General features: G+C 43.2%; 1 protein-coding gene across 2 annotated transcripts in view; it reads left to right on the top strand.

Moving 5' to 3' along the window:
• The window catches only part of LOC120899642 (cGMP-dependent protein kinase, isozyme 2 forms cD4/T1/T3A/T3B), a 129,620-nt gene that overhangs the window by 9,636 nt on the left and 95,901 nt on the right, over nt 1-24,083 (top strand). For both annotated transcript variants that reach the window (XM_040305713.1, XM_040305714.1), the window contains exons 2-3: nt 2,166-3,127; nt 12,512-13,428. In XM_040305713.1, the coding sequence (XP_040161647.1) occupies nt 12,560-13,428 (869 nt within the window). In that variant the 5' untranslated portion in view covers nt 2,166-3,127; nt 12,512-12,559. The remainder of the gene's footprint in view (nt 1-2,165; nt 3,128-12,511; nt 13,429-24,083) is intronic.

Raw genomic sequence — 24,083 nt, 5'->3', positions numbered from 1 at the left:
CGAGCTTCAATTTAGTCAATAATTTAATTTGTGTTTTTTCTCTTGTTTTCCTTTTTCTTCCAGATTTATGCAACACGCATCGGAATCGGGGGTTCACTCTGCCCCTACACAAGTGAAAATAAACACCACGCGGCGGTCAATGCCAAGGCGCGCTCGCTGCCGGGTTGAATAAATACACACAATAAGAAGGGGAGTTTCTTTTTCACTTGCAATGTGATCGTAAGAACGTTGCCTTACGATCTTAGCGGGCCTTTTTGCCAATTTTGCTTGCCGCTGCTGGTTTATTTGTTTGAAGAGGCGGTTAATTCGCAACCCCCACCGTTTGCCAGCACAACAACAGTTGCAAGCACCGTAAAGCTGGTGTGCGTTTTGGTTGTTTGGTTCTGCAAGAGTAGGTAAATTTTGTCGCGTGTAATACGAGCGCGGGACCATGGTTGACGTTTTCAATGCGCAGGGTGCAGGGAAACAAATAGTATAAAAAAACAGATTGGTTTGCATAAAACCAAAATACGCCAATAACTGTCTATGAAGTGTTTTACCGTTTCCAAACTGTTGACGATTGTATTGCAAAGCTTTTTTCCGTAATTTTGTGGATCATATTGAACCCACGGCAATGTTGAAATACGATTTAGTGCCTTTTTTAAATTATTTTTTATTCGTCATATTTTTATGATTTCTCATTGCGCTACAGATGCGTGATGATGATGATAATTTATATTTTACTCTAATTGCAATGCTCAAATCAAAATAATCTTGTAAAATTGACAAATTGAAATGAAAAAATAATTGAGATGTACCTAGCATAATAATCTAATTTTTAAATTATTTATGACTAATTCTATTTGTGTCAACGATTGCGTGAACAACTGTTCATTGCAGTGATGGGCATACTGAGTCAGTTTGAGTGAGTGAGTTAAGAGTTCACAGTGAATCAGTTGAACTAACATTACGAAGAGTTGATTTAATTCATTTGCGATCTAGTGCTTCATACCGAATATTAACTCATTGACAGTTTATGAATCCTGCCGTAAGTGGTGAGTTCAATGAAATCTTTAAGAATAGATATTAATCAATGATTCAACTCTTCACGCCCACTAGTAGTAATTCACTCACAGTGAATGATTCCGGAGATAAGTGATGCTTTCGCGTGTTAAATCTCGGTAACTGGTTTAACTGTTCATTCTGATTTGCAACTTAATTACAAAAATATGCATGACTGAAATCATTGTGATTAGAGTCCTACAAGTCTTCTTTTGTTTTATAAAAACTGAATTTTGCTCTAAGCGGCTCTTAACAATTGATATATTTCAAATAACTTTCACACATTTTTGCTCTTGGTTTAACAATTTGGCTCTTCAAGTGAAACTTTACGAGCATTATTGTAGAATTTAGCTCTTTCGGTCATAAAGTTTACCGATCGCTACTCTAGGCCATCCTTTACAGGGTTTACCTAGCCAAACCGGCATCGTAAAAGCGTTACTGGTCGCCGTAAATACTCATTCGGGCGACGTCAACCAATTGGGCACTATTCTAGTCTTGTGAAGTATGAATCAGTCATAGTGAAGAATGAAAGCGGCCTATAAGGATTTTTGGTCGCAAAATTCTTAGTAAAAATCTTGTTTCTCAAAATTCTTGGTCGCAAATATTCTGGTTTGCAAAATTCTTGGGCTCTAATTTATGGGGTAATGAAGAAGGTCTGGGTCTACCAAAGAATCAACTGAAATGAACGAAAGAATCGCGATTCACGATCATTTCGTCTAGATGAAAGAACTAGCATGTTCATGTTCATGAAAATGAACCGTAATGTCCAAGCCTGAACGGCATCATGAACAATCACTAGCTTTAATTAAAATGTTATGTATCTACTGTGTTACGCCTTTAAGGGTTACTAACACTTTGCATCTCTTCGTCACCACCTAAGTCGATCTTCATTAGATGTTGTTGTATTTGTGGCATAACCAAATAGTATCTTAGTAGACACTTCGACTCAAGTGTCATCGCACTTGTCACAACAATTAAGCCCGGTTATAACCTTCCCTTAATGACAATTAAATTAAACAACTTAAAACTAATTAAAACAATTCCATTTCCAACCTTCCGAGACACCAATGCACGTCGCGTTAACTGACAGACACATTCCCATCTTGTTCCTCTATCTTCTCCAGACACAGGAGCTGTGCGCTGCTTCCTATCAGTTAAATTAACCTCCACCGCCGCCGCACCGCAGCAGTGATTCAAGTGGTACACCGTGTGAGTGAATGAAAAGCAAAAAATATTTACATCAACACACATCTACAGAAAGAAAGGTGCGTTCTTCTTTAGCCCAGCTCGCGATCGCGTCGTGTTTGTTTGTGCATTTTTTTCATTTTAAACGCCGTCTCTTGGGCGAGTCGCGAGTGTCTTGCCTGTTGGTGGTGTGTGCCGCTATCAGCAGCTAACAACAACCGTGTTAGAGAGGCGTAGCGAAGTAGCGTGTGTTGTGGTTGTTGTCGTCGCCCCGCGTACACAGTAGTGTAGAGCCCCGCGCTGCGCCCCGCCGAGAGTGTGATTTTGTGTGCGGGTTGGTTTATTTTTTCACAAAAAAGTCAAGTGTTTGAGCTTATGATTAGTGAAGTGTGCGAAGCGCGCGTCCGTAACTGCGTTGGTGCTGGTGTGTAGGATCGCTCGCGTGTGCGTGTGTGTTAGAGAGTGATAATAGGGTGTGCGTGTGTGTGTACCAAGTTCTCAATTAAGTCGATTCGGAATCGAAGTGGTGGTGGTTGTTCCTTTCGCGCGTTGGTGGTGCCGCAGGGCAAGAAACGGCGCGTGGTTTCTCGCAGGCACAAAATAAAGGGAAGAGCTCCCAATCGACGATCGAATCAAGTGCGCCGGCGGCTCAACGACAGCAGCGCGCGCGAGACCACCAACAACAACACGCGACGCGATCCCCTTCCTTCGTCGTGGGGTTCCGTGTACATCGATTCGTCGTCGTCGTCGACGAAACTGTTGGACCCGGGCCCCGCTTGGTTGGTTTGGTATTGTGTGTTCGCGCGGGCATTGTTAAAAACAAGTCCGCGATATTTCAGCAATTTCAGTGCGTTCCGAACGCTCCTCCAGCGCGCAGGACCAGTTCTCTCTTTCGGAAGTGGTACGTACAGAGGGTGTTACTGCAATCGGGTGGAGAGGTGTTGATCCCCCATGGGTGTTCTGGTGGTGCTGGTGACGTTTGTGTTCTGTTCTTGAGGTTTTTGAGCGGTGGGCTTTGGAGTAGGTTGTGAGGTCAGCTGCGATGAAGTACACCCAGTCCCAGTCCTAATCCTAAATCCAAAGCTCTCGAAAGTAAGGTGGCGTACTGAGTGTGAAGGTTGCTACTCCCATCGGCACGATGGGACGGCTTGTGAGACCCGGATCAATCAGAACCCCTGATCGATGGTGGATGTTATGAAATCAATTGAATGTGTACAGTGGCCCACATTTGCTTCCAGTGGGCGCTTCCAACAGTGTCGTTTGGTGCATTGATTCTATTGAAGATCGCTGTTCGGTTTTATTAGTTTGTGGGGATATTAAGTGTTGATGGTTACATCTAAATGGTTGACTAATATACGTGAAATGAAATGAAATGAAATGATGATGATCATCCCCCATCGTAGGCCCAAATTGGCAATCGAATAGGGAAGGTTGGGTGGGGAAAGTTTGTGATATGACGACTTCAAAAGGGTGCAAACCTTCGCCAGTGCAGTGTTCCTACCGCACGCTGCCCCGGGGAACCGGATTGGAACGGTGCCAAACGTTTGGACAAACAGGAGCGCGCGTTCCCTTATAAAGCAAGGTCGTGGCAAGGTGGCAAATAAACGAAGTTGCCACCTTTTCGCCATGACGGAAAAAAACCCTCGATCAAAGTGTGTTTGCTTGTCCTCGGGCATGAGTGTATAGCAAGGTACACGCGAAAAGGCAACAAAAAGAGATCTCAAATCAATAAGAATAAAGGCTTAGAGATGGCAAAATGGATACCCGAAAGCATCGCTTTTCTAGCGGCTACAACGCGTGCTATCACGTGCTTCTAGTTGTCCCACTGATCAAATGGTGTGCTGTGCCGCCCCTGTAGGCGATGTTGGAAAACTGTTCCGCAGTTACGAGAGCAGGCTGCCTATTAGTAGGTTATCAATTGAGCAGCCGTATCATCAACAAGCACAAGCACAGTGCGGGCTAAAAATAGCACATTTTTCGCTACCGATCAAACCCTTCAATATAGGCGCGGTTAGTTCTAGGCGAGAAGCCTTGAAAATAGTGTTTTCCGCCTGTGGATGGTCGATGTCTGGTACCGCTTGTTGGGTGGTTACTACATGATGAGAATTCCCAGTCCGAGGTCGACACAGCTCGCTGTGTTTGTATGGTATGAGATAGATAAGCAGGGTGGATGATTTATGGTATGCAAACATGGTGCTTAATGTTCTTCTTCTGGATGATCTGTTGGTTGAGGGGTTTTTGAAGATTTGGCCAGAAAGATGATGCAAACGTATGTACGTAACACTTGAGTTATCTACAGGCTTGTTCCTTGTTCCGAAATTCTGAAACATTAGGAGATGATTAAGTGTATCAGCAGTATGTTGAAGCAAACTTCAGAATTTCAGAACTTCAACCAAATACAAAGAAACGAATTGGAAATCTCCACCTCAGGAAACCCTGACTGACTCAACCAAAAGTGATCTCGATATGCCCTCGATTTTGTGTTGTTAACCGATAGGCGCGCATCATGGGAAACAAAATAATCTTCCCAGCAACCCTTAACATCATGAAAACCGTCCACCAGCCAAATTGTGTTCCCAACAAAACAAAACATTCAATAGTGCGCCACATACTGGGCGGCGTCAATGTCCTAATTTATGAGTAATAACCTCTCACTCAACGGCATTCTCGAGCGCTGGCCACGTCATTGGGTACACTTCATTGAACCAATTTGCGGAATTGCCTGCTATTAAAATGTTAGGCGCTGAAGTACGACACCGATGGAGAGAATTGGACCCCGAAGGGTTTGGTTCACGGGACTTTACGCACAAGGACACACTGAAAAGGGGGGGAAGCGACGATATATATTAGTAAGATTCTCCGGGTCGGGGCGAGGTCTTCTTTATGAGTCCAGCATGGAAGTGTTACCGTTTATTGGATCGTCGTCGTCTTCGGGTGTGCCTGTTTGCTCTGTTCTGGCACCCAAAAAACGGTACAAGGGTGCGTGACGGTTGTTCGTGATGGGTGAAATTCGCAAGGTTTTTGCTTTTCGTACGAGCGCCTGATAACACGGCCGACAAAGTAAACGAACTCCGGAGAGGTCTTACCGTATCGGTGACCTAGTTTTGTTTTGGAGTTGTTTGCTTTCCGAAGCGAAAGAGGGAGGTTAAGGTGCTGTTTGGTGTTAGAGCGGACAGGTTTACACAAAGTGACGAATCAAGTTAGAATGTGTCTTTTGCTTGTTTCTGACTTGTTTGAATATTGTTCAATTTTGCGTGTCCTCCAGATCACTGGTTGAATAATGTATCGCTAACAGAATAAACCATTCCACTATGGTGATGTTAATAGTATACTTCCATACCTTCCTGAACCCTTGCTGGTGCCACTGCTTACTGCTGTTTGACGTTTCGGCATAAATCTCACCGATTTATGGACATTGGAAATCCTGGTTTTGATTGTAAACAGTACCTCTGAACAGCGCATTTGCATTAAACGGACGCTAATTGCTATACGTGTGCCCGCCCGCACAGCGTGATCGCGACTGGGATGCGTCAACAGTGTCAGAAGTTTGTTTAGGTAGCGCACTGCACTCATGTCTTTAGTGCGCAATAATTTCTAGAGTGGAATGCGTTGCCTCTCATATCATAATGACATTTCAGAGGTGATCTTAGTGCCTGGTTGTTGAAATAGGAATAGCAGAAGTTCTGCTGCAAAAGAGTAGCTTTTTGAATTCCTTTCTCAATAGAATTCATGCATAATATCTGCATACATCAACAGATCGGAAAAGTTTAAACAAATCTCAGCCCGTGTGATGTAATGATGTGTCTGACAAACTGCCGAGACACGCACAACATGTCAACACCGGCTTTGGCTGGTATAAAATGGTGTTTTCGCAAAAAAAACAGCTCTCTTCCTTACTTGCATTTGCCCGTAGATTAGGTTTCCGCTGCGCACCTGTTTAGTTGATGCGTGGACAATGTAGCCGCACGCATTAACATGTGTCGGGGCGCATCCACGAATCAACCATATCGGGTATCCTATCGCTTCGACGTGTGTTTGTTGCATGCGGCCCTTCCACCACCGCGCCTGTCTGTTCGACATCGCTAGAACATAAATCATGGAATCGGTTAACATGGTAGCATCGCGTGTGGTGTAGAATCATTGAAAGGGGAGGCAGCAGAGGTACCGCAGGGAAGCAACCCTGATTGGCAGCGACGAGGCGAAGCATGTGTATACCATTAGTGTCGGTTTGCGTTTCATTACCACAGCCAGTGCAGCAAGAAAACGTCGGCTCGAAGGTGTGATGGTGGTGGTCGGTGTTTGCGGTGGGCAGGTTCCGGTAGCGATAAGCTCACCACTGCTCGCTTCAAGTACTGAGCTCTGGGTGAGAATAAAAACGAAGCGCTTGTGCGTGTGTGCGGTTTGGGGGCCGAGTTGGTCGTGATCGTCCACTCCTCATGTCAGGGCACTAATGAACGTGCATTTCATTTGTTTTTTTACCACTATTCTAAGCGTTTTAGGTATGACAGATGAATAGAATCGAAATGCATTTTAGCCTGGTATCCGTTCTCATTTAAGAGCTCGTGGTTTGGCAGTATGTTCAATGATTTGTAGCAATTGATATAGCCAACGATATTTCTGCATTATTTGAGAAATTGTGCAAAATGCGTATGAGGTACGTGGTTTTTGCTAGGGTTCAAGATCCTGAGGACCTCATCTGTAGGGATCTTAACCACTCGTAAGACTTAACCACATGCCCGTCTTGGGTTAAAGTTCCAAATTGATTGTGTTCTCATACGTAGGATTGACTATCCTGCTATGGGTAATCTATAAGTCATTGAAAGCCAAGTAAACTAATATTGTTAAAGGCATGCCATAACCGACAATGGTTGTTGTGCAAAGGAAGAAGATCTATAGGGATAAAAGTTGAGTCAGAACAGTAATGATTTTTACTTATAAGTACTTACAAAAACGCTCTAGAATATCATGTTTTAGGTACCAAATGATCGGTATTTCCCGATTCATGTCATTCGATGCTAAAATAAGACCTTTTAATGACATTTCAAGCATTATAGTTTTTATGATATAAGACATAGGGGCCCTTTCTGTTTTAAGTTCGTAGGCTGAAATTTCAGCCTGTCAGCTGTTTCGATTGTATAGCAGTTTTCAAAGTGGGTATAATATACAGGTGGGCTTATCCCAAGGTGTATGAGTTTAGAAGGCTGATTTTTATCGCTTCTGTTTCTGAATGAAGATTTTAAAAGTGTTTTGTGTATTCTTCAAGCCTCCAGAAAGCATGTTTGAACAAAAGTTTTCACACGTCCTACCTAAAAATGGTATTCAAATTTGATTATAAAAAACATGCTATGAGACCACCTGGACTACATACACTTTGATTTTGGATTCCATCACCAAATCTCTTTAATGCACCTTGGGATGAATGTAAACACCACCTTGTTCTGCCATTTTTCGAGCAGGTACTCGAATCTAATTCCAGCTTTGAGGCTAGAATAATCTACACTGAAAATTGCAGGCTAGTTTTATGTGTGGTTTTGTATGGAGTGTTTACATGATTACAGCCTCCAACTGTCAAACTCCATACAAAAAAAGTGACTAGAATCGTGAAGGGTCCCATTATTAGATAATTTCAATTTCAATAATTGTTGAAAAAAATGGTTTAATAAAAGATGAAAACATCAACAAGGATTTGAATACAAAACAATTTAATGTTCGGCCTTTAGCTTAGTTAATTATGTTTTAATTAGCCTCAATAATGTATAAAATGTCGGATTGTATTCAAACTAAAATAGATATCGGTCAATTGAAGATAATAAGCAGAAGAGAAAGTGAACCAGCAATTGTCCTAAAGTTTTGGTAAAGCCTGTTTTGTACCCCGGAGAAGCATTATAAATTGTAATATTTTTTATTACATCCACAAGTAGTGGTTTATGATCATCAGTTATAAGATTGCCACATGATCATTGACAAATAATTAGCAAAATTTTGAGTTGTTTTTACGTAATAATTTAATTCTAATGAAAGTTCATTTCTGAATCAGACGTTTCAACCTTGTCAACAAACAAATCCTATTAAGTTGGTATTTTAACACTACTTCGAAGAACATAATTTCTATCTTATCTTACAAGTGTCTGCAGGATTGTATAGACACAGGTTTTCTGGCAATGTGACGGCTTTGCGTTTCTTTAAAATGACTTGCATTTATTTCGGTATTGATTCCTGACATAATAGATGTAGTTGCATGGCATTAATCCAAATGATTCAAATTCAGATATTTCAGAATCCACTTCGGACGATAATATTTATTTTCCACACATTTATTTGAATCCATTAAAATCCATTTAACGCAACTCGAAGCTCCGCAGCACGTTGCGCTAAGCTATGTTGCATTGAATAATTTCTTCATCCATTTTACTTGATCTAATGAGCTTATAAAACTGTTCGATGCACTTACCCCGATCGCTCACTTTAGCACACGCCGGGCTCGCCTTATGGCTTCATTAAACAACCAAACAAGCAGCGAGGTGATGGCGGTGGGCAGGCTGGGCACCCGGTGTGTCCTATCGTGGTTTGGCTTTTCGTCCGCCATCCAAACGGAAAACATCACTCAAACAGAGCCTGCCGGTTTGGTGTGATAGTAGCCCGCAAGAAGAAGAAGAAGAAGAAGCGTGTGGTGGTGACCGAGACCGGTTCGCACGACGATGGTGGCGGAACGCTATAAATCATGTGTACATACACGATCGGTCCGGCTCCAGCTGAGCGCTCTCACCACGAGCGTGGCCGCTGCATTTGTGTGTGCATCATGCAGCGGCCAACTCATTGGAAAATACATTTTAAAATGTAAAACATCGCGACAGGGGGAATAAAACAATGAAGAAGAAAAAAAAAACGCTCCGTATGGTGCACACTGCTGCGTTCAAGTGTGTGTGTATGGGTCGTGTGGTGGTTGTGCTTTATCGACAGCCTTCTAATGATTGTAATTAATTTAATGCAGCTTTTCAATGCAACGCATTTGGGGCGACCCTAACAGCAACATTGCCTCCCCCCTACTGTTTGTGACGGTGGCAGCAGAGGGATGCATTGCGTGATGTGTACACGCAGTGCAACAACACAAAGAAACAAAACGAAAACGGAACCAGGCGAGGCTGCTCGGTTCGCATGTGCAAGCGCATGCTCGGAAGCGAATAAATAGATAAGAAGGTGCGAGAGGTTAGGGTGGTGGAGGAGGTTGGTGGTGGTGCTCCAAAAGAATTAATATCTATGCGCTATGCGTCAATGCCGGTTGCCCATTTTCATGTTGCCTTCCCTCACCCCCCTCAGGTTTCCCTTTCGGCATGTCCTCGCACTGTTTGTCGCATGGTTGCCACACTGTTACCGCGCCACCATTACCGTGTGGCGGCCTGCCAGCTGTGTGCCAGTTTCCTTTGCCGGCAACGCTCGAACCGACCCGGTCGAAAGAGGCGAGGAAGAGCAACAAGGGGGTGGTTGCACACGGTTTCTCTTTTTCAATTATTTAATAATTGTAATCAATTGAAAATTTATGCGCGAAACGTGTTTGCAAACGTGGCCGCGTGGATTGTTGGCGTCGGAGAGAAAGAACGCACTGGTGTAGAAATTAATCTGCCACATTTTTTGTTGCGTCCCTTCTGCTGTGCAAACGGCAACCTGTAGCATAGAAAACCCGCTTCTACCGCGATGTGTTTTTATTACACGGGTACACCTCGCCGGGGATCGACAGCGATCGATGTCGTCGTCGGATGCTGTCGGAATGTCGCGGCATCTAATGCGGGACCCTTAAATCATCCCTCTCGGGCAGCAGCATCATTTTGTGTCGATTTCCTTCCCTGTGTTTCGTTGAAAAGAAGGACAAAAAAACCCTGCGAGCACCCGACACTCTCGATCAAGCGTTCGCGTAACGTCGTTAGGCATTATAGACTCGCTCGTCCACCGCAGTAGTCACCGCGTCAGCCCGGAGAGCATAATCGAAGAGAGGGGGTCTGAAGTTTAATTAGGTGGTGAAATACATTTCCGCTTTGGAGCAGGCGAGTCGCTGCTGCTGCTGATGGTGCTAAAACCGGTGGCGCCGGAAGTGATCGGTTTCGTGATCGTGTGCCGCGTGGGTATCGGCTACCAGTGTTGTTGCTCGCGGGTTGTCGCCGCAAAGGGTAACGAAATTTGAAAAAACGGGTGATTGAAATCGACAGCAGTTTATCACTTAGCGGAGCGCGTCGGACATGCTGTTTCTTCGTATCTTATCGTAAAAGGATATGTCCAATTTATCGGCGCTGGAAGATTAAATTTTATCAGCGTATCAATATTATAACTTGTATGGGTAAGATTCATATTCTGGGAGGTGTAAAATACATGCCAATGATGCTGCGGTGGATCAACTTTGAAAGGCTAATCTAGTTGAAGTTCTCTATTTCGTTACAAGCATGGTTAGATGTATTGGCCTTTCTGCAGGGGTAGTACGATGTTATAAATTCTTATTGCAAAGTTATATGGTTAACATCAGACGTCTCTCGACGTTACATATCTGATGTACCTAAGAAGCTTTATAGGGAATCGTAGGGAAATTCGTAGAGAAATAATCAATGAAATTCAAAGGAAGACTTCGTACGGACTTCATTGATTTAACAACAGCAGAATAGTCCTGTATAATGGAGGCTCTGGATTGAACCCTGGACGGGCATGTTGTTAGGTCCTAGGACCTGACGACGATATCACGAGACCTACCTGGTGTATCAGAATATGTAAATTAATCCTCGTTTTGTTTGTTGTTATTTGCCTTGCTTGTAAAGACTAGTTGCATTTGAGCATAATTCGGCTCTTTTCTGTAACTATTCGGACAGTTAAGATGTGTTTTCTAGTTAATTTTATTGATCAGTTCCATCTTGCGATTTGAGCAGTTGTAGTTATTTTATTTAACTACTATTTTACAATGCTAGAAATACTTTTAGGTGCATGTCTGAGCTATTTTACGATTGCAGATACGAATGGCTGAAACCGCAGTATGTTTTTTGCACTAAAGCCAATGTTTTGTTAATCATTAAGCTGCAAAATTTGTGAAAGTTGAAAGAATTTGCATTTCAAAATTATGAGAAAGTTGTGTAAATTGGTTTTCAATAACTTTTTTGGGTAAAAATAGATTCTTATGTATTTGGTACCTATTGAGGTACATTCAACTATTGGACATTAAAACGTCTCCTATTACAGACTAAAATTAATCTGAACTGCAATTGTTTGCCATATTTTAAATTGTTAGTGCTTGTCCTACCTATTTACACCCCTGCAACATCAAAATTCTAAGGAGATGCAACCAAGCCTTGACCAAATATTGATAAACTTCAATATTTTTGATTATTTGTAGATATATAACAAACGACATCTTGAGTAATGAATCTATTTTGATAAAAAACAAACAAGGGACATTTTGATAATAAAATAACAATATATTCCAGCCAGGACCTAAAAGTGGTGCAAATTATTTAATATAATTACTGTATTTTTAGTGGAAAATACTCTAATGCTGAAGAATTATCTCTTAATGGATGGATGTACTAGCAGTAGATGCTGAAAATACTCTTATTTTTCAAATTCAGTTCACTATTATGATATATCACTTTATGGATTGTGGAACTAGCAGTAGAATTTCATCGATGGGTTATTTCTTGAGATTTTCACGATATCTCAATGTCCTCAAAGGTTGAAAGTAACTTTTTTTTTATTTCAAGACAATCTGGATACTAATGAACACGAAATATTACAATAATAGCTATATTGGATTATTTTTCTGAAGATGTTGGAAAAACTTTGGTTATTCATCTTCTAACAACGAATTCAGTAGATTGGTTCGACTTAAAGAACCAAGCGGAACTTTACTTCTGACATTAGGCAGGAATTTACTCTTAATTTCTCAATACAGTTTTGCTGGGTTAATCTGACTGCCACATCAAGTACAAAACTCTAGACACCAGAACCAAACAGAAGTAACTGAAACAAAAAAATTCTCAAACGCGCTTATAAATAGACGTTTACACTTCAAACAAAACTTCCATTTGTTTGATAGCCTGCAGTAGCAGCTATCATGAACATGACATACTGAGCATTCTCGACTCATTTGTAGCACCACCAGTGTTGTACTCCTACCGATCAACAACCTTGCAAAGTTTCTCAGATGCACACACTCACCCATATCCCCTGAAAAAACTCTGCTTTCACTCACTAACCTATCTTTGTTTTTGTTTTCTCTCCGTTTATCCCTCTCGCAACCCTCTCTGGTGGATAGATTTTATTTTTATGACACCACCGGCCGCAAGCAGCAAAAATCGTGTGGATGCGCGTGTGTTTTGACGGGCTGTGCTTCGCGTCACGGCGCCCGGCCGTCGAGCAGGAGACGCAGACGGTCCTGTGCGGCGCAACCGCACTCGACGCCCAGCAGCTCGGCCGGCTGCTGAAGTACACGAACTTCGCGTCCCCCGCCGCCGTACCCGTCTCGGCCGCGCCCCGGTTCGGCGACGTGCTGCTGCCCTCCTCGGTTCCGGCCGCGAAGAAGACTGCCGCGTCCGCGACAGCTGCAGCGACCGACGCATCAGTCAGCGCGCACGGTTTCGCGAGTTCAGATCGTTCGGTGGCGCGTAGCAGCAGCAACAGCAGCAGCAGTAGGTGCGAACAGTCCGCGAGTGTACCGCGCGACCGTAACGATCGCGACGGCAAGATGAGCGACCAGAGCGCGTCAGCGACGGCCCCGGTACCGTCGGACGCGTCCGACACGGTGAACAACAATCTGGACGCGGGCACGGTCAACAGCTACAAGCAGCTGGCCCAGCTGCAGGGCGACCAGCAGGTCCAGGGCATCCTGCAGAACCTGTTCATCGGCGATGGGGAGGCGCTCGGGCTGTCCCCGCAGGTGCAGGAGCTGCTCAAGGTCGTGCAGGCGAAGGACATCCGCATCCGGGAGCTGGAGGATATGCTGCGCCAGAAGCACGACGAGGTGGCTGAGTTGCGCAGCCACCTGGACAAGTTCCAGAGCGTGTTCCGGACGAGCGGTGGGGCGACGGGAGTTTCGCCCGGTGGCCGCAAGCTCGGTACGCACGGCGGTGTCCAGCGACAGCGTGCCCAGGGTATATCGGCGGAGCCGCAGAGCGAAAGTTCGGTGCTGGAGCTGATGCACGTCACGTTCCCGAAGTATGATAAGGAAGAAAGGTAAGTCAGACAGATTCTTTGGGGCTTTTTAGTGGAAAACCTTGTGGAAGGAAATGGTGCTGTGTATAAACTCTTGGTCCAGAATACTCAAGTGCATCAAATCAAGCTTGATGGGACGTCAACAAACCTGTAGTAGTTCTCATATTTGCCTTCGTCCAGCCTGCTTGCGTTGAAAAATCAATTACAATCCGTGCCGATCCAAATCAGTAACTTCTCAGTATCCAGTAGCAGCCACCTTAGCAGCAAACGTAGCGCAACTTGTTCTGACCTCGTTCTCGATTTTTGCGTCCTACCCTCAGTCTCAGTGTCCCACTCTGTCGCCGTCACAACCTCGCTAGAAACACGTCAGTCGCGTACAAACGACTCAATTGTTAGACCCCACTGTCTTAGTAGACGGGGGGTGATGTCGTCTCGCATTCAAGTGTAACTGATTCAGCCCGCGTCCGTATCGCGGTACAAGGATCGCCTGTGTGTACTACCGTGAGCTATCTTGCTTTTCGATCAATTAGAGCACACGCGGTCGATCGCAAGATGCATCGCGCGCGCAGCGATGGGTCTGCTTTTGGTGGTGGTGCACAAGTGGCCATGGGGTGCTGCGTAATGCAGTTGCTGATGATGCGATCGCTTCCGATGTTCGTCCGATGGGAAATGAATGAAACGTGCTGAATTCAGTGGTCGCGCGAAGCATGGATTTTTGTGTGGCGATGGAAATGGGGATGTACTAGTTTTTTGGTACTATTGAAGTCGTAGTTCATTTTACATGTTTGCGTAAAATCTAGGTTCAAAGATAAAAGGAGAGGAGAGAAGAATAGATCCTTTTTCAGGGTCTATCAGGTGTGCTAAATGTTTGCCTTCGAATTGTCGATTTCGAGGTTAAGATCCTGTTTTTGTGTTATATAAAAAGTTCACTTTGAAGTTCATTTGCATCGTCGAATAGAGTCGTATTTAGAATAATCTAAGCTTGTGTGACAGTTTCCTATTATATGTGATTTATATTGATGTATGTGACATCTTTAACTAGTGATGTGCACACTGAGTCAGGAATAAAAGAATTCAATAATTAATGAATTAAATAACACTTCAGAGAGTAGAATCTTGATGCGTCATTAATTCTTCACGCCAAATATTTATACTACGAATCAATCTTCAGTTGAATTACTCTTTATGTAACAGACTCTTCATGAGTAATGCGAAAAGTCTCCATTCATTCTAATAACTTTTGCAAAGTGAATAAAATATTGCATGAATTAAATAATTCTCATAAGAGTTCAATCTTGAAGTCTCAAGAAGGATTCACACTCACTAATAACTCCTTCATATTAGTATTTCATTTTTGTTCGTACTTTGGTGCCTTCTTTCTTCAAGAAATCCTTACCATTATTTTAAATCTATACCCTCGTTCTCAAGAAATCATCGAAATGTACGATTTAAATATTGAATATTCTCTGTATTTGTTAAGTCTATCTAATTACCAATCCCAAGCCATTCCCATAGACCCTGCAACGTCTACCACAATAGACCTTGCAACGTCTACCGTTCATTAAGTGGCATTTTTTTAACCCTTACCTTAAGGGTGGTCTCTTACATCGGCTCTCCCTCTAGTTAATTGTGACTTATCTCAAGTGTGTGCTCGTAATGGGCCGTTTTTATCACTATCATTCCTTTGTACGTATTTAATTTTGCAACCGTCTGGGTCGCCGATGGGTGAGCTTTTTCAAAGATTGCTTTGGCTATCCCAAGCCTCAAGCTCCAAGTGTGTGCTGGAACTCGTTTGCTCGCTACTCCATTCTAAACGGTTCACATTCACCCCTGCGAAGCTTGATGGTGTGCTCTGGTACCCTTTTGGATTCTTAATGCCCACCGCAAGGCACAGGAGCCCCGAGACGTTAGGCACCCGCTGAAATCACGCCCCAATAGGGCTCCACCCTCTTGCGAGACGCGACTGCAGTAAAACAAAACCAGCCACGATCACGTATTGGAGGCAAGGCGGTGCATTTCGAGAGTGGTGCACAAAATGGCACAATTGCATCGATTGCACAATTCCAGTGTCTCTCGCGCACCGTGCATTTGATGGGGTCTTTTTTGCGACGTTTGTGTAAAGAGTGCGAGCCGCAGGCACACACACACGCATTTATATGGGCATAAATAATGTCCCATGTTGACCGTCAGCACTGAATGCAAACCCCTCTCCTGCTCTGGCTGTTGGTTGGTGGTCGGTGGTTGGTGATGATTTTATGCTCGCCGCCCCGTGTACCAGACACGCTCAAACCAGATCAAACGGCCTGAGTCTGAGTGATGTGTTAAAATGTGCACTTATGAGCAATGGAGCACACACCCTCGAATCGGGGCAGCGGTGGCATTTAATCATAGGAAATATAAATCCACCCCGACAGTGTGTAAAGCGGGTGGGTTTTTTGTTGCTATTTGTTGAACCAAATGGAAAACCGATTACATTTGATCGAGAGAAGAAAAAAGAAACGAAATCGTTCAACGGCGCCAATGGCGTGTGTGTCGATGTCAGAAGTGTACGCTGCTCTGTCCGTGAGTTGTTACACGTTGACTCGTGTACACACACACACACACACTCACGGATCGAGTCAGATCGTGTAAAATCCATGTCGTGCAGATGTCGGAAAAATGTCTACCGTCCACTGCTTCAACTGTGCAGAATGTGAATGTCGGCAACTACATTTTATCCGCCGTCCAGCAAATTAACACGAATTAGCACCCGTGGATCGCGCACCGAGAAGGAGGAGTGTTACGCTTTGCCGTCTCGAGTGCGCAAGTTGGAGGGAATTGGAAGGTGATAAAATTTAGGTTATTTGAAGGCACTGTAGGTGATAAAAATTCGTTTATTTCACCTGCTCCGGCGGGGCGAGCATTCCTTAGTTATGTGCTTTAGATGGTGAGAAGCTGGTTTGCAGTTTGGAGGCGATAAAAAAGTAATGTTTTCGCTTCAAAACTATGACATTAATAATGGGGAATTTCTCGAGAAGATACTTACTTCACTACACTCTTGTGTAGAGTTGTGCTTCATGAACCTTTCGTTAAGATCCATTTAAATGAAACTACAGCGATGAGTGATTCGAATATCGCATCGAATCTCCAAAGATGATTGAATCTTAGAAAAATATAATGATATCTAAAGATCCATGAATCTCGGACTATTCAAGAGTTTCTAATGTTCATGTTCAAGATATTGAATAATCTCAGAATATTAATGATTCTCAGAAGATATATCTCATTCGAATCGTGAATCTCTGTGGATTTCTAAAACTAAAGAGATTCATGAATCTTGATTGCTTTTATTATGAATCTCTAGTGTCTATAGATCTTAAATATCTAAAGACTCAGATATACAGATACAGACAGATATACATGCATCCTCAGATAATTCATGAATCTTTGGAGAGTCTCGATTCTTTAAAGAATCAAGAATCTTTGGAGATTCATGGAACTCAAACTATGATTCATTAACCCACATTAATGTATCTGATTCAGTGTCACCCATCACCTCCACTCTTGTGCGGGATCCAAATGGAATGTTTTAGTTTTTTTTTTCATTTACGCCACCACTTACGATTGCTTTCAAGATGTAAGATGGTGGCAAATTTTCACGCGAATGTTTGTGCTGAAAATTTACTCCCGATAAACAGACCACATACACTCTCCGTGTGGCACATGATCAAAAACAGACGCTGGCCGAATTCTTCAATATCTACTGCTCCACTTCTTCCAACTGGAACGGGTCGGAAAGCACTTACAAATAACGATACTCGAGTTACGACGAAGTGTTACAACCTCTGGGGAGGGGAAAGGAATCCCAGCCCACCTACCCCCAAGAAGAGTGGTGCTGTTGTGTAAATAAATCCTCATCGGAAGCGTTCATTCGCACGTGGTCGTTGAATGTTGTGAAAGGTGTGCGGGGTTTGGGTCGTTGCAGGAAGCAGCAGTCGCCACCGGTTCTGAGTTGCACAATGCACATTAATCGAGTTCATGCGAGTGCGTTGTGTGAAGTGTGTGGCTCGTGTGGAATTTCGATCCACACGCGGGCAGTGACCGTGACGGATGGAGATTTTTTCGTGTGTAAATCGTTATGTTCACATCATTTTTTAGATATTTTGTTGGCAGGAGAAAAAAGATGTCATCATCATCGTTTCTTGTTGGGTCGTTTATCAACAAGTAGTCTTGCGTCTCTTTCTGTAAATTACAGTTCCGAGGCATGTTTCGTGAACTGGAATGCCCCCGAACATCGTATCGTATATCTTCAACACTTGCTTTTAGCTTAAGGGAACCAATCCTTTACGATATCCATTAGCAACGAGAAACGTGATATTCAAGACAAAGTTAACTTCAAGCTTTTTCCAGTGCCCGACGGTCTATCAAGACTCCCCAAAGAGGTTCCTCCAATGACTCCACTTATGACCGCACTCTTAATCGTTTGGCGTCAGCTTCGAGCCGACACTTTATCTTGCCTCTATCGGCAAAATGAATCAAAATGTAATTAAAACGTTTGCCACAATCGGGGACCAATCGTAAATCCATCCACACACCGTACCGAGCTTGCACATTACATGGAAGAAATCACCTCCCAGCCCTGATTTGCAGCACGTGCGCCGGTGAGTCAGAGCACTGGAACTAATGCTTCTCAACACATGCACCCAGATAATGCAACCCTTGCTGCAAGATCTTAAGGGGGGTTGGCTCGTGTACGGCACGACATTACTAACGTCTCTGTGTAACATAGTTGTTTTTGCTGCCTTAGTAGCTTAGCATACCGAATGTAACCGGTGACGACGGTGTCTGTCCAGTGCTCTTGTTTAGGACCTTCGAGAGGAGAAGCGTATGATAGCGTGTGAATGAGAATGGCCACTTTTATTTATGGCATCGTGGGGAAGGAGAGGCCGAACCGTTTGCTGCCGGTGGTCTGTGATTAGTGATTGTGATTGCGTGCAATTAAATAAATTTTGCGCTGTTGTGAATGCGCAAAACGGCATGAACTGTTTGAACATAACTGCAATCTGCTGTCGCCTCAAGCTTGTGGAAGGTTTTTGTGGTTAAAATTGTGTGTTTTTTTTTAAATAAATCGACTGGGTGCAAAATAAACACTATTCCATTACTCACCTCTACGGTATGATCATGCTCTTTTTTAATCGAAGACCCTGCCAAAGCTTCCAAAGACACGATCCGTGAGCCCCCGAAACGCTTCGGGGGAAGTTCGTGTCGTACCAACCGGGCCCGCTCCCTCTCCATACCCGTTTGCCATAAATGTGTTTCAATAAAAAAGATTTATGGTAATGCTGATGGGGGAATAATAACGATGTGATTTCGATAATTAAAGCAGCAATTTAAGATAAACATGGTGTGTGCATATGTCCGTTTGTGTGTGTGTGCGCGCCTCCATCGCGCCTTTACGGCGTGACAACGGTCGTCGCTTCGCTGCGCACAGGGGCACGTACGTTCGATCGATCATATGCCGCGCGCAACCGGCCGTGTTATGATTAGCTGGACGTGTAATGTTCTGTTATGTCGTAGGTAATAGTTTTCTTTTTCAAACCGTGGATTAAGCTTAGCCTTAGATTGGCCAATGTTTATCCGAGCAGGTTTGCACTGGACGACGATGTGGAGCACAAGCCAGGGGTAATTTGTTTTGAATAATTCAACATTTTTTGCTATTAATGGTCAGGGTTTCTTTGAAGTTATGGATGATACAATTATGTCAGAAATATAGTTAGAATATAAAATTGAGAAAAATTTGTATGTTTTCTTTTTCTAATTTGAAATTATTGTTCTCATAAGAATCAATATAGAAATGATGCATTACTATCGATCAGTAGTATTTACATTTTTAACATCACTTAACTATATCTTTTTTAGATTTAAATAGTAAATAAAAAAATACATTAAAAACATCTGGTGATTGATATGGACCTGAAAAACAAAGTTATGAAATTAAATAACAATTTATCGTGCTAATACAGAGACGACCTCACAAGCCTGTCCCGCCCCATCGGCGTAGCCGGGCTACACCTGTACCGCTGTAAGCTAATATCAATTAGCTTCTCTCTATCTACCTCCCTCACTCCACTTCCCTTTCTCTCTCTTTCTCTCTCCCTCATCATGACACTACACAATTAAAGCCATCTAGCTTCCTCAAGGAAACACGGCTCTCTACGACTCGACGATAATCGCCGGGTGAGTGGACGCTGTTTTCCTCGGCATTATTAATACCTACACCATGCTGCTGCTGCACAGCCCCGGCGGGCTTTTCAAACAACTTTACTTAAACGGTCTTGGATGGTGGAAAATGGTTTTTTTTTTCGCGGGCATAGCCCACGGAGTAGGGTTGAAATTGTTTTATTGTTTGTGAAAACCAAACTGGCCTTACGCAAAGATGCACAAAGTAAACCAAACCTGCCTTTTTTCTACCATCTCTACTGGGCGTGGTGGTGATTTTGCATCGCTCGAAGCCTTTTTTGCTTGTTTTACACTTAGGGCTCGTAAGGTTGAGGATGCCCGCGGTCAGTGAAATAAGTCGCTAAAACTGGCCCCCGGGTGGGTGGTGTTGATGGTGGGCGCAAGCGGACCTCTCAAGCACGGGTAATGAGTCTAGCATCGAGCGCTTATGAAACGACAGGACAAACACGCGGTGTGTGTTTAAACGATTGTGTAGAACGGCAGAAGTGCGTTGGGTGTAGATGTACGGTAGCCTGAGCCCAATATCGTTGGCAAAACTTGAACAAGTTGTTACTTTAATTTGAAGCAAGCGTTATTTGTGTTTGTAATTGGATGTAGGCTTTGAGTGTCTTTAGAGATTAATCAAATTGACTACTCTTGAAATGTAGTTCTTTGTAGTTCTAATGTAGCTGTAAAGGTTTTTCAAAGGAATAGATGTATCAAATTCTCAATTTAAGCTTGGTATTATTTTAGTTTTTGAATCTCAAACTAATGTTTAAACCAAATTGGAACTTTTCTCATGACATATATGAACAAATGAACTTTTGAAAACATATTAAGCTCATAAAAGACAAATTAAATCGTTTCTGCATATCCTTTTTACAGAGATATTTTTGAATTTCGAATGGATTTTAAATACAATAAATAAATTGAATAATTTTAAATAATAAAAACTTCAAATAATTTTTGAAACGAATAAATTTGGACAAAGAAATTCAGTAAAAGTTATAACCTCGGCAGGAAATCATGTTCAATTACTGGTTTGCTCGGCAAAGTAATACAGTAATACAAGGTTTTCCAAGTCAATTTCTAATGTGCACATCATTATTCACCACCTTCAAGATGTCTTTCAACAGCTGCCAAATGTTGTATTTTCATCACAACAAAATTTCAGTTCATAACACTTGATTTTAAACACATAACATAGAACTGCCAAACTCAATCCAGCTAAAGACGTGTTGAAAATCATGTGGAAGAATTGATAAATTATTGTGATTCAAATGAAACATTTGACAGCTGTTGAAAAACATCTGGCAAACAATGAAAAATGCTGCTGACATCCTAAATTGACTCGAAAAACCATATACAAATCTTTGTATATACAGGTTTTTAATGAATAATGTGAAAACTCAATATTTCATCCTTACCTGCTACCTCAAATCGTCGCTTTTGCTTGTAGCAGTTAGAGATGATGTAAATAAAGTGAACCAAGTGGACCACCATCATGTTGTTACACTTTTTCAATGGGTTTACCATTAAGCCAGAAAGGTCACTGGTTTATATCGCTGTGCTACAATGTTTGCGTTCAGCATAAATAACAAATCATACATTGCAAGCCCAGTAAGAGTGTGCTTTGAACTCCTTTGCTACAATATTGCCCATATTCCATTAACCACGGTTGTGCGTTGGCAAATTTATTGTTTTTTCGGTAAGCAACACACACACAAAAACTCATACACACAACCTAAATGGCACAATGTCAACGGTAAACTGTGTGCGTTCGATAAGTTTATCGTTCCGATTGGGTCCATATTTTATCGGCCTTTGCTAATGATCCGCACGCAAACCTCCGCATGGGGCAGAGAAGGCATGTTTTCGCACTTGGAAATTCTCGCTCGAAGGGGGATCGCGCACACGGGGTTCGATCGGTAGCTCGCCCGAACAACCAACCCCTGCCCCTGCTGTACCGATCGTCGTAAATCCGTTGTCACCCCACCTCGCACTATCTGCTACAAGGGATCGCATGTTACCCTTAATGGGTACAATCGAAACCGTTTAAGTTCGTGTATCCAGTCCACAGTGTGTCTCCCCACAGTGATGCTTGACGTTCGTACGCTGTTGCAACTTTGTGAATCACGGAGACGTTATTCTTATCTCGCCTGTCGGTTTGCGAATTGCATCGCAAATTACACTGCCGCCCAACCCCTACAAGCTGTGTGCTGACGAGGCGCAAAGGTAGCCGGTGCCGGTGATGTGATGGAGTGTACCAGCTCCTCAAACGGACAGATTGCTTCATTACGAGCAGAGATTTTAATCACACTTCATCATTGCCGTCCTAAGCGGGTCCTAAGCTGCTGGTGCTTCGAGTTGCTTCTAATTCGCTGCGTTTGGGGCGTATCTTTTTTATGATTATTTATCCTGCCATTGCTGCTGGTATGCTGTTTCACAAGCTCCTGGCACACCACCACATTAGTGCAGCTGCCGATGGTGGTGAATGTGTGTGTGCGTGCTGCTTCCCAAAAACGGCAGCGAAGGGTGCTCGGAAAATCGGTCAGCTTGATGTATACGCCCTGCTGCACTGCGCGCTGCAACTGAAACTGGAGCAAATTCCAGTGCATCTTACTCATCGATCTTTTCGAGCGTGTGCGTTGCATTGCATTTTGCACAAGATGGAGTGGGGCGGGGGCACCCTTTCTAAGCAGCAATCCTTTGCCAACTCCCTTGGCTACGAGATTGATCTCAGCAGCACTCCAAAGGTGTGCAACCGGTTATGTGAAGCTGCAGTGTTTATTTTGTTTTAAGTTTGAGTGTGACGACGGCGAAGAACGAATATTGCGCCGAACACACTGCGCTGCACTGCACGCTGGCAGCCTAGCGTCACTTTGATTCTTTTGCGAGACGTGAGTTTGTTTATGTAAACAATGCCCCGCCCGAAGGGGGAAAACATCACCAATCCGGGCAGAGGTGCCAAAGATCGGCATCGCGGCTTTGAAGGTTGGTGGTGGTTTCTTCCATTGATGCCGCTGTCGATAGATTGGCCCGTTTCTAGGAACTTGTAAGGTGAGAATTATAATGGAGGGCACTTGCATTTCTTTCCTGAAGTGCTTTATTATCGCGGAAGATGATGGTTTGTGCAAAGATTGTAACATTGTTACATTCTGTAGCTTCTTGGTAGCTAATGAAGCTCTAACGCAATCAGAATATAGTTTTGCAATTGTTTTTCGTTGGTATAAACCAACGCTATAAAGGCTTTCACATTAGTGATGGGTAAAGTTGGCAAAAATCCGGAGTCGACTCCGATCCGACTCCGATAAATTCGGAATCGACTCCGGAAGGTAGGTCCGCGCTGCAATATCCGGAGTCGTTCGGAATCGTCCGGAGTCGTACGGAGTCGCCCGGAGTCACCCGGAGTCGGAGTCATCCGCAGTCGTTCGGAGTCGTTCGGAGTCGTGCGGAGCCGTTCGGAGTCGTCCGGAGTCGCCCGGAATCGGAGTCGTCCGGAGTCGTTCGGAGTCGTTCGGAGTCGTTTTGAGTCGTTCGGAGTCATTCGGAGTTGTCCGGAGTCGCGCGAAGTCGTTCGGAGTCGTTCGGAGTCGTCGACTCCGGTCGACTCCGGACGACTCCGAACGACTCCTACTCCGGGCGGATCCGGTGGTTCTATTTTACCGGAGTTGGAATCGAACTAACTATAGTCGGAGTCGGATCGGAGCCGTTCGTGCGCTCCATACAGCACATCACTATTTCACATAGTTCTAAATTCAAGTTAAAATTAATTACATATGGACGAAGTCTAGCATTACCCCTAGTTACGCGACTAATGCGTTCCAGAGACATTAACATATATCTGATTTTCGCGTGAGCCGAATATGACGTTTTCGAGCCAAAATATTGTTGATAAATGGATATTTTTGATTAAATTTTGTACTTTTATGTCCTTAATTGTATCTAATACAAATCTTAAATAAGATTATATTATTTCTATCTTTTTAGTGATTTAAAACATGCAACAATAATTCAATTTATTGTGCATTTGCCATAAACTGTCAAACTTACAAATTTGCGTAGCTCGAATTTGCGTAACTCGGGGGAAAAGACTGTACTGCATAAGGGATCATCCATAAATTACGTAACGGTCACAAGCAAGGGTGGCAGTACCTCCAGCATTACTATTTGTTGCAATTGAAGTGGAGAGGAGTGAAATATTTAAATCTTATAACAACTAAAATAATAACACAAATCAAAATGTTTCAAAAACTCAAATTTTGTTGTAACTCAATTCAAATTCCGTCTGAAATACTACAGTGAAAGCTTCTTTTAACATCACGAATGTATGGTTCTGAGTTATGCCTTTTAATTGCTTTTACAGAAAAAATGTTTTAAAATTTAAAAAAAGAATTTATAATCATAGAAGAATTAGAAAACATAAGAAAAATTTAAAAAAAAATATATTTTGAACCACTAGCGTCAAAAATTATATT

The sequence above is a fragment of the Anopheles arabiensis genome, chromosome 3 (assembly GCF_016920715.1).
Source record: "Anopheles arabiensis isolate DONGOLA chromosome 3, AaraD3, whole genome shotgun sequence".
Lineage (NCBI taxonomy): Eukaryota > Metazoa > Arthropoda > Insecta > Diptera > Culicidae > Anopheles > Anopheles arabiensis.
The sequence above is the reverse complement of the archived record's forward strand: the minus strand, read 5'-3'. Positions and strand labels throughout refer to the sequence as shown.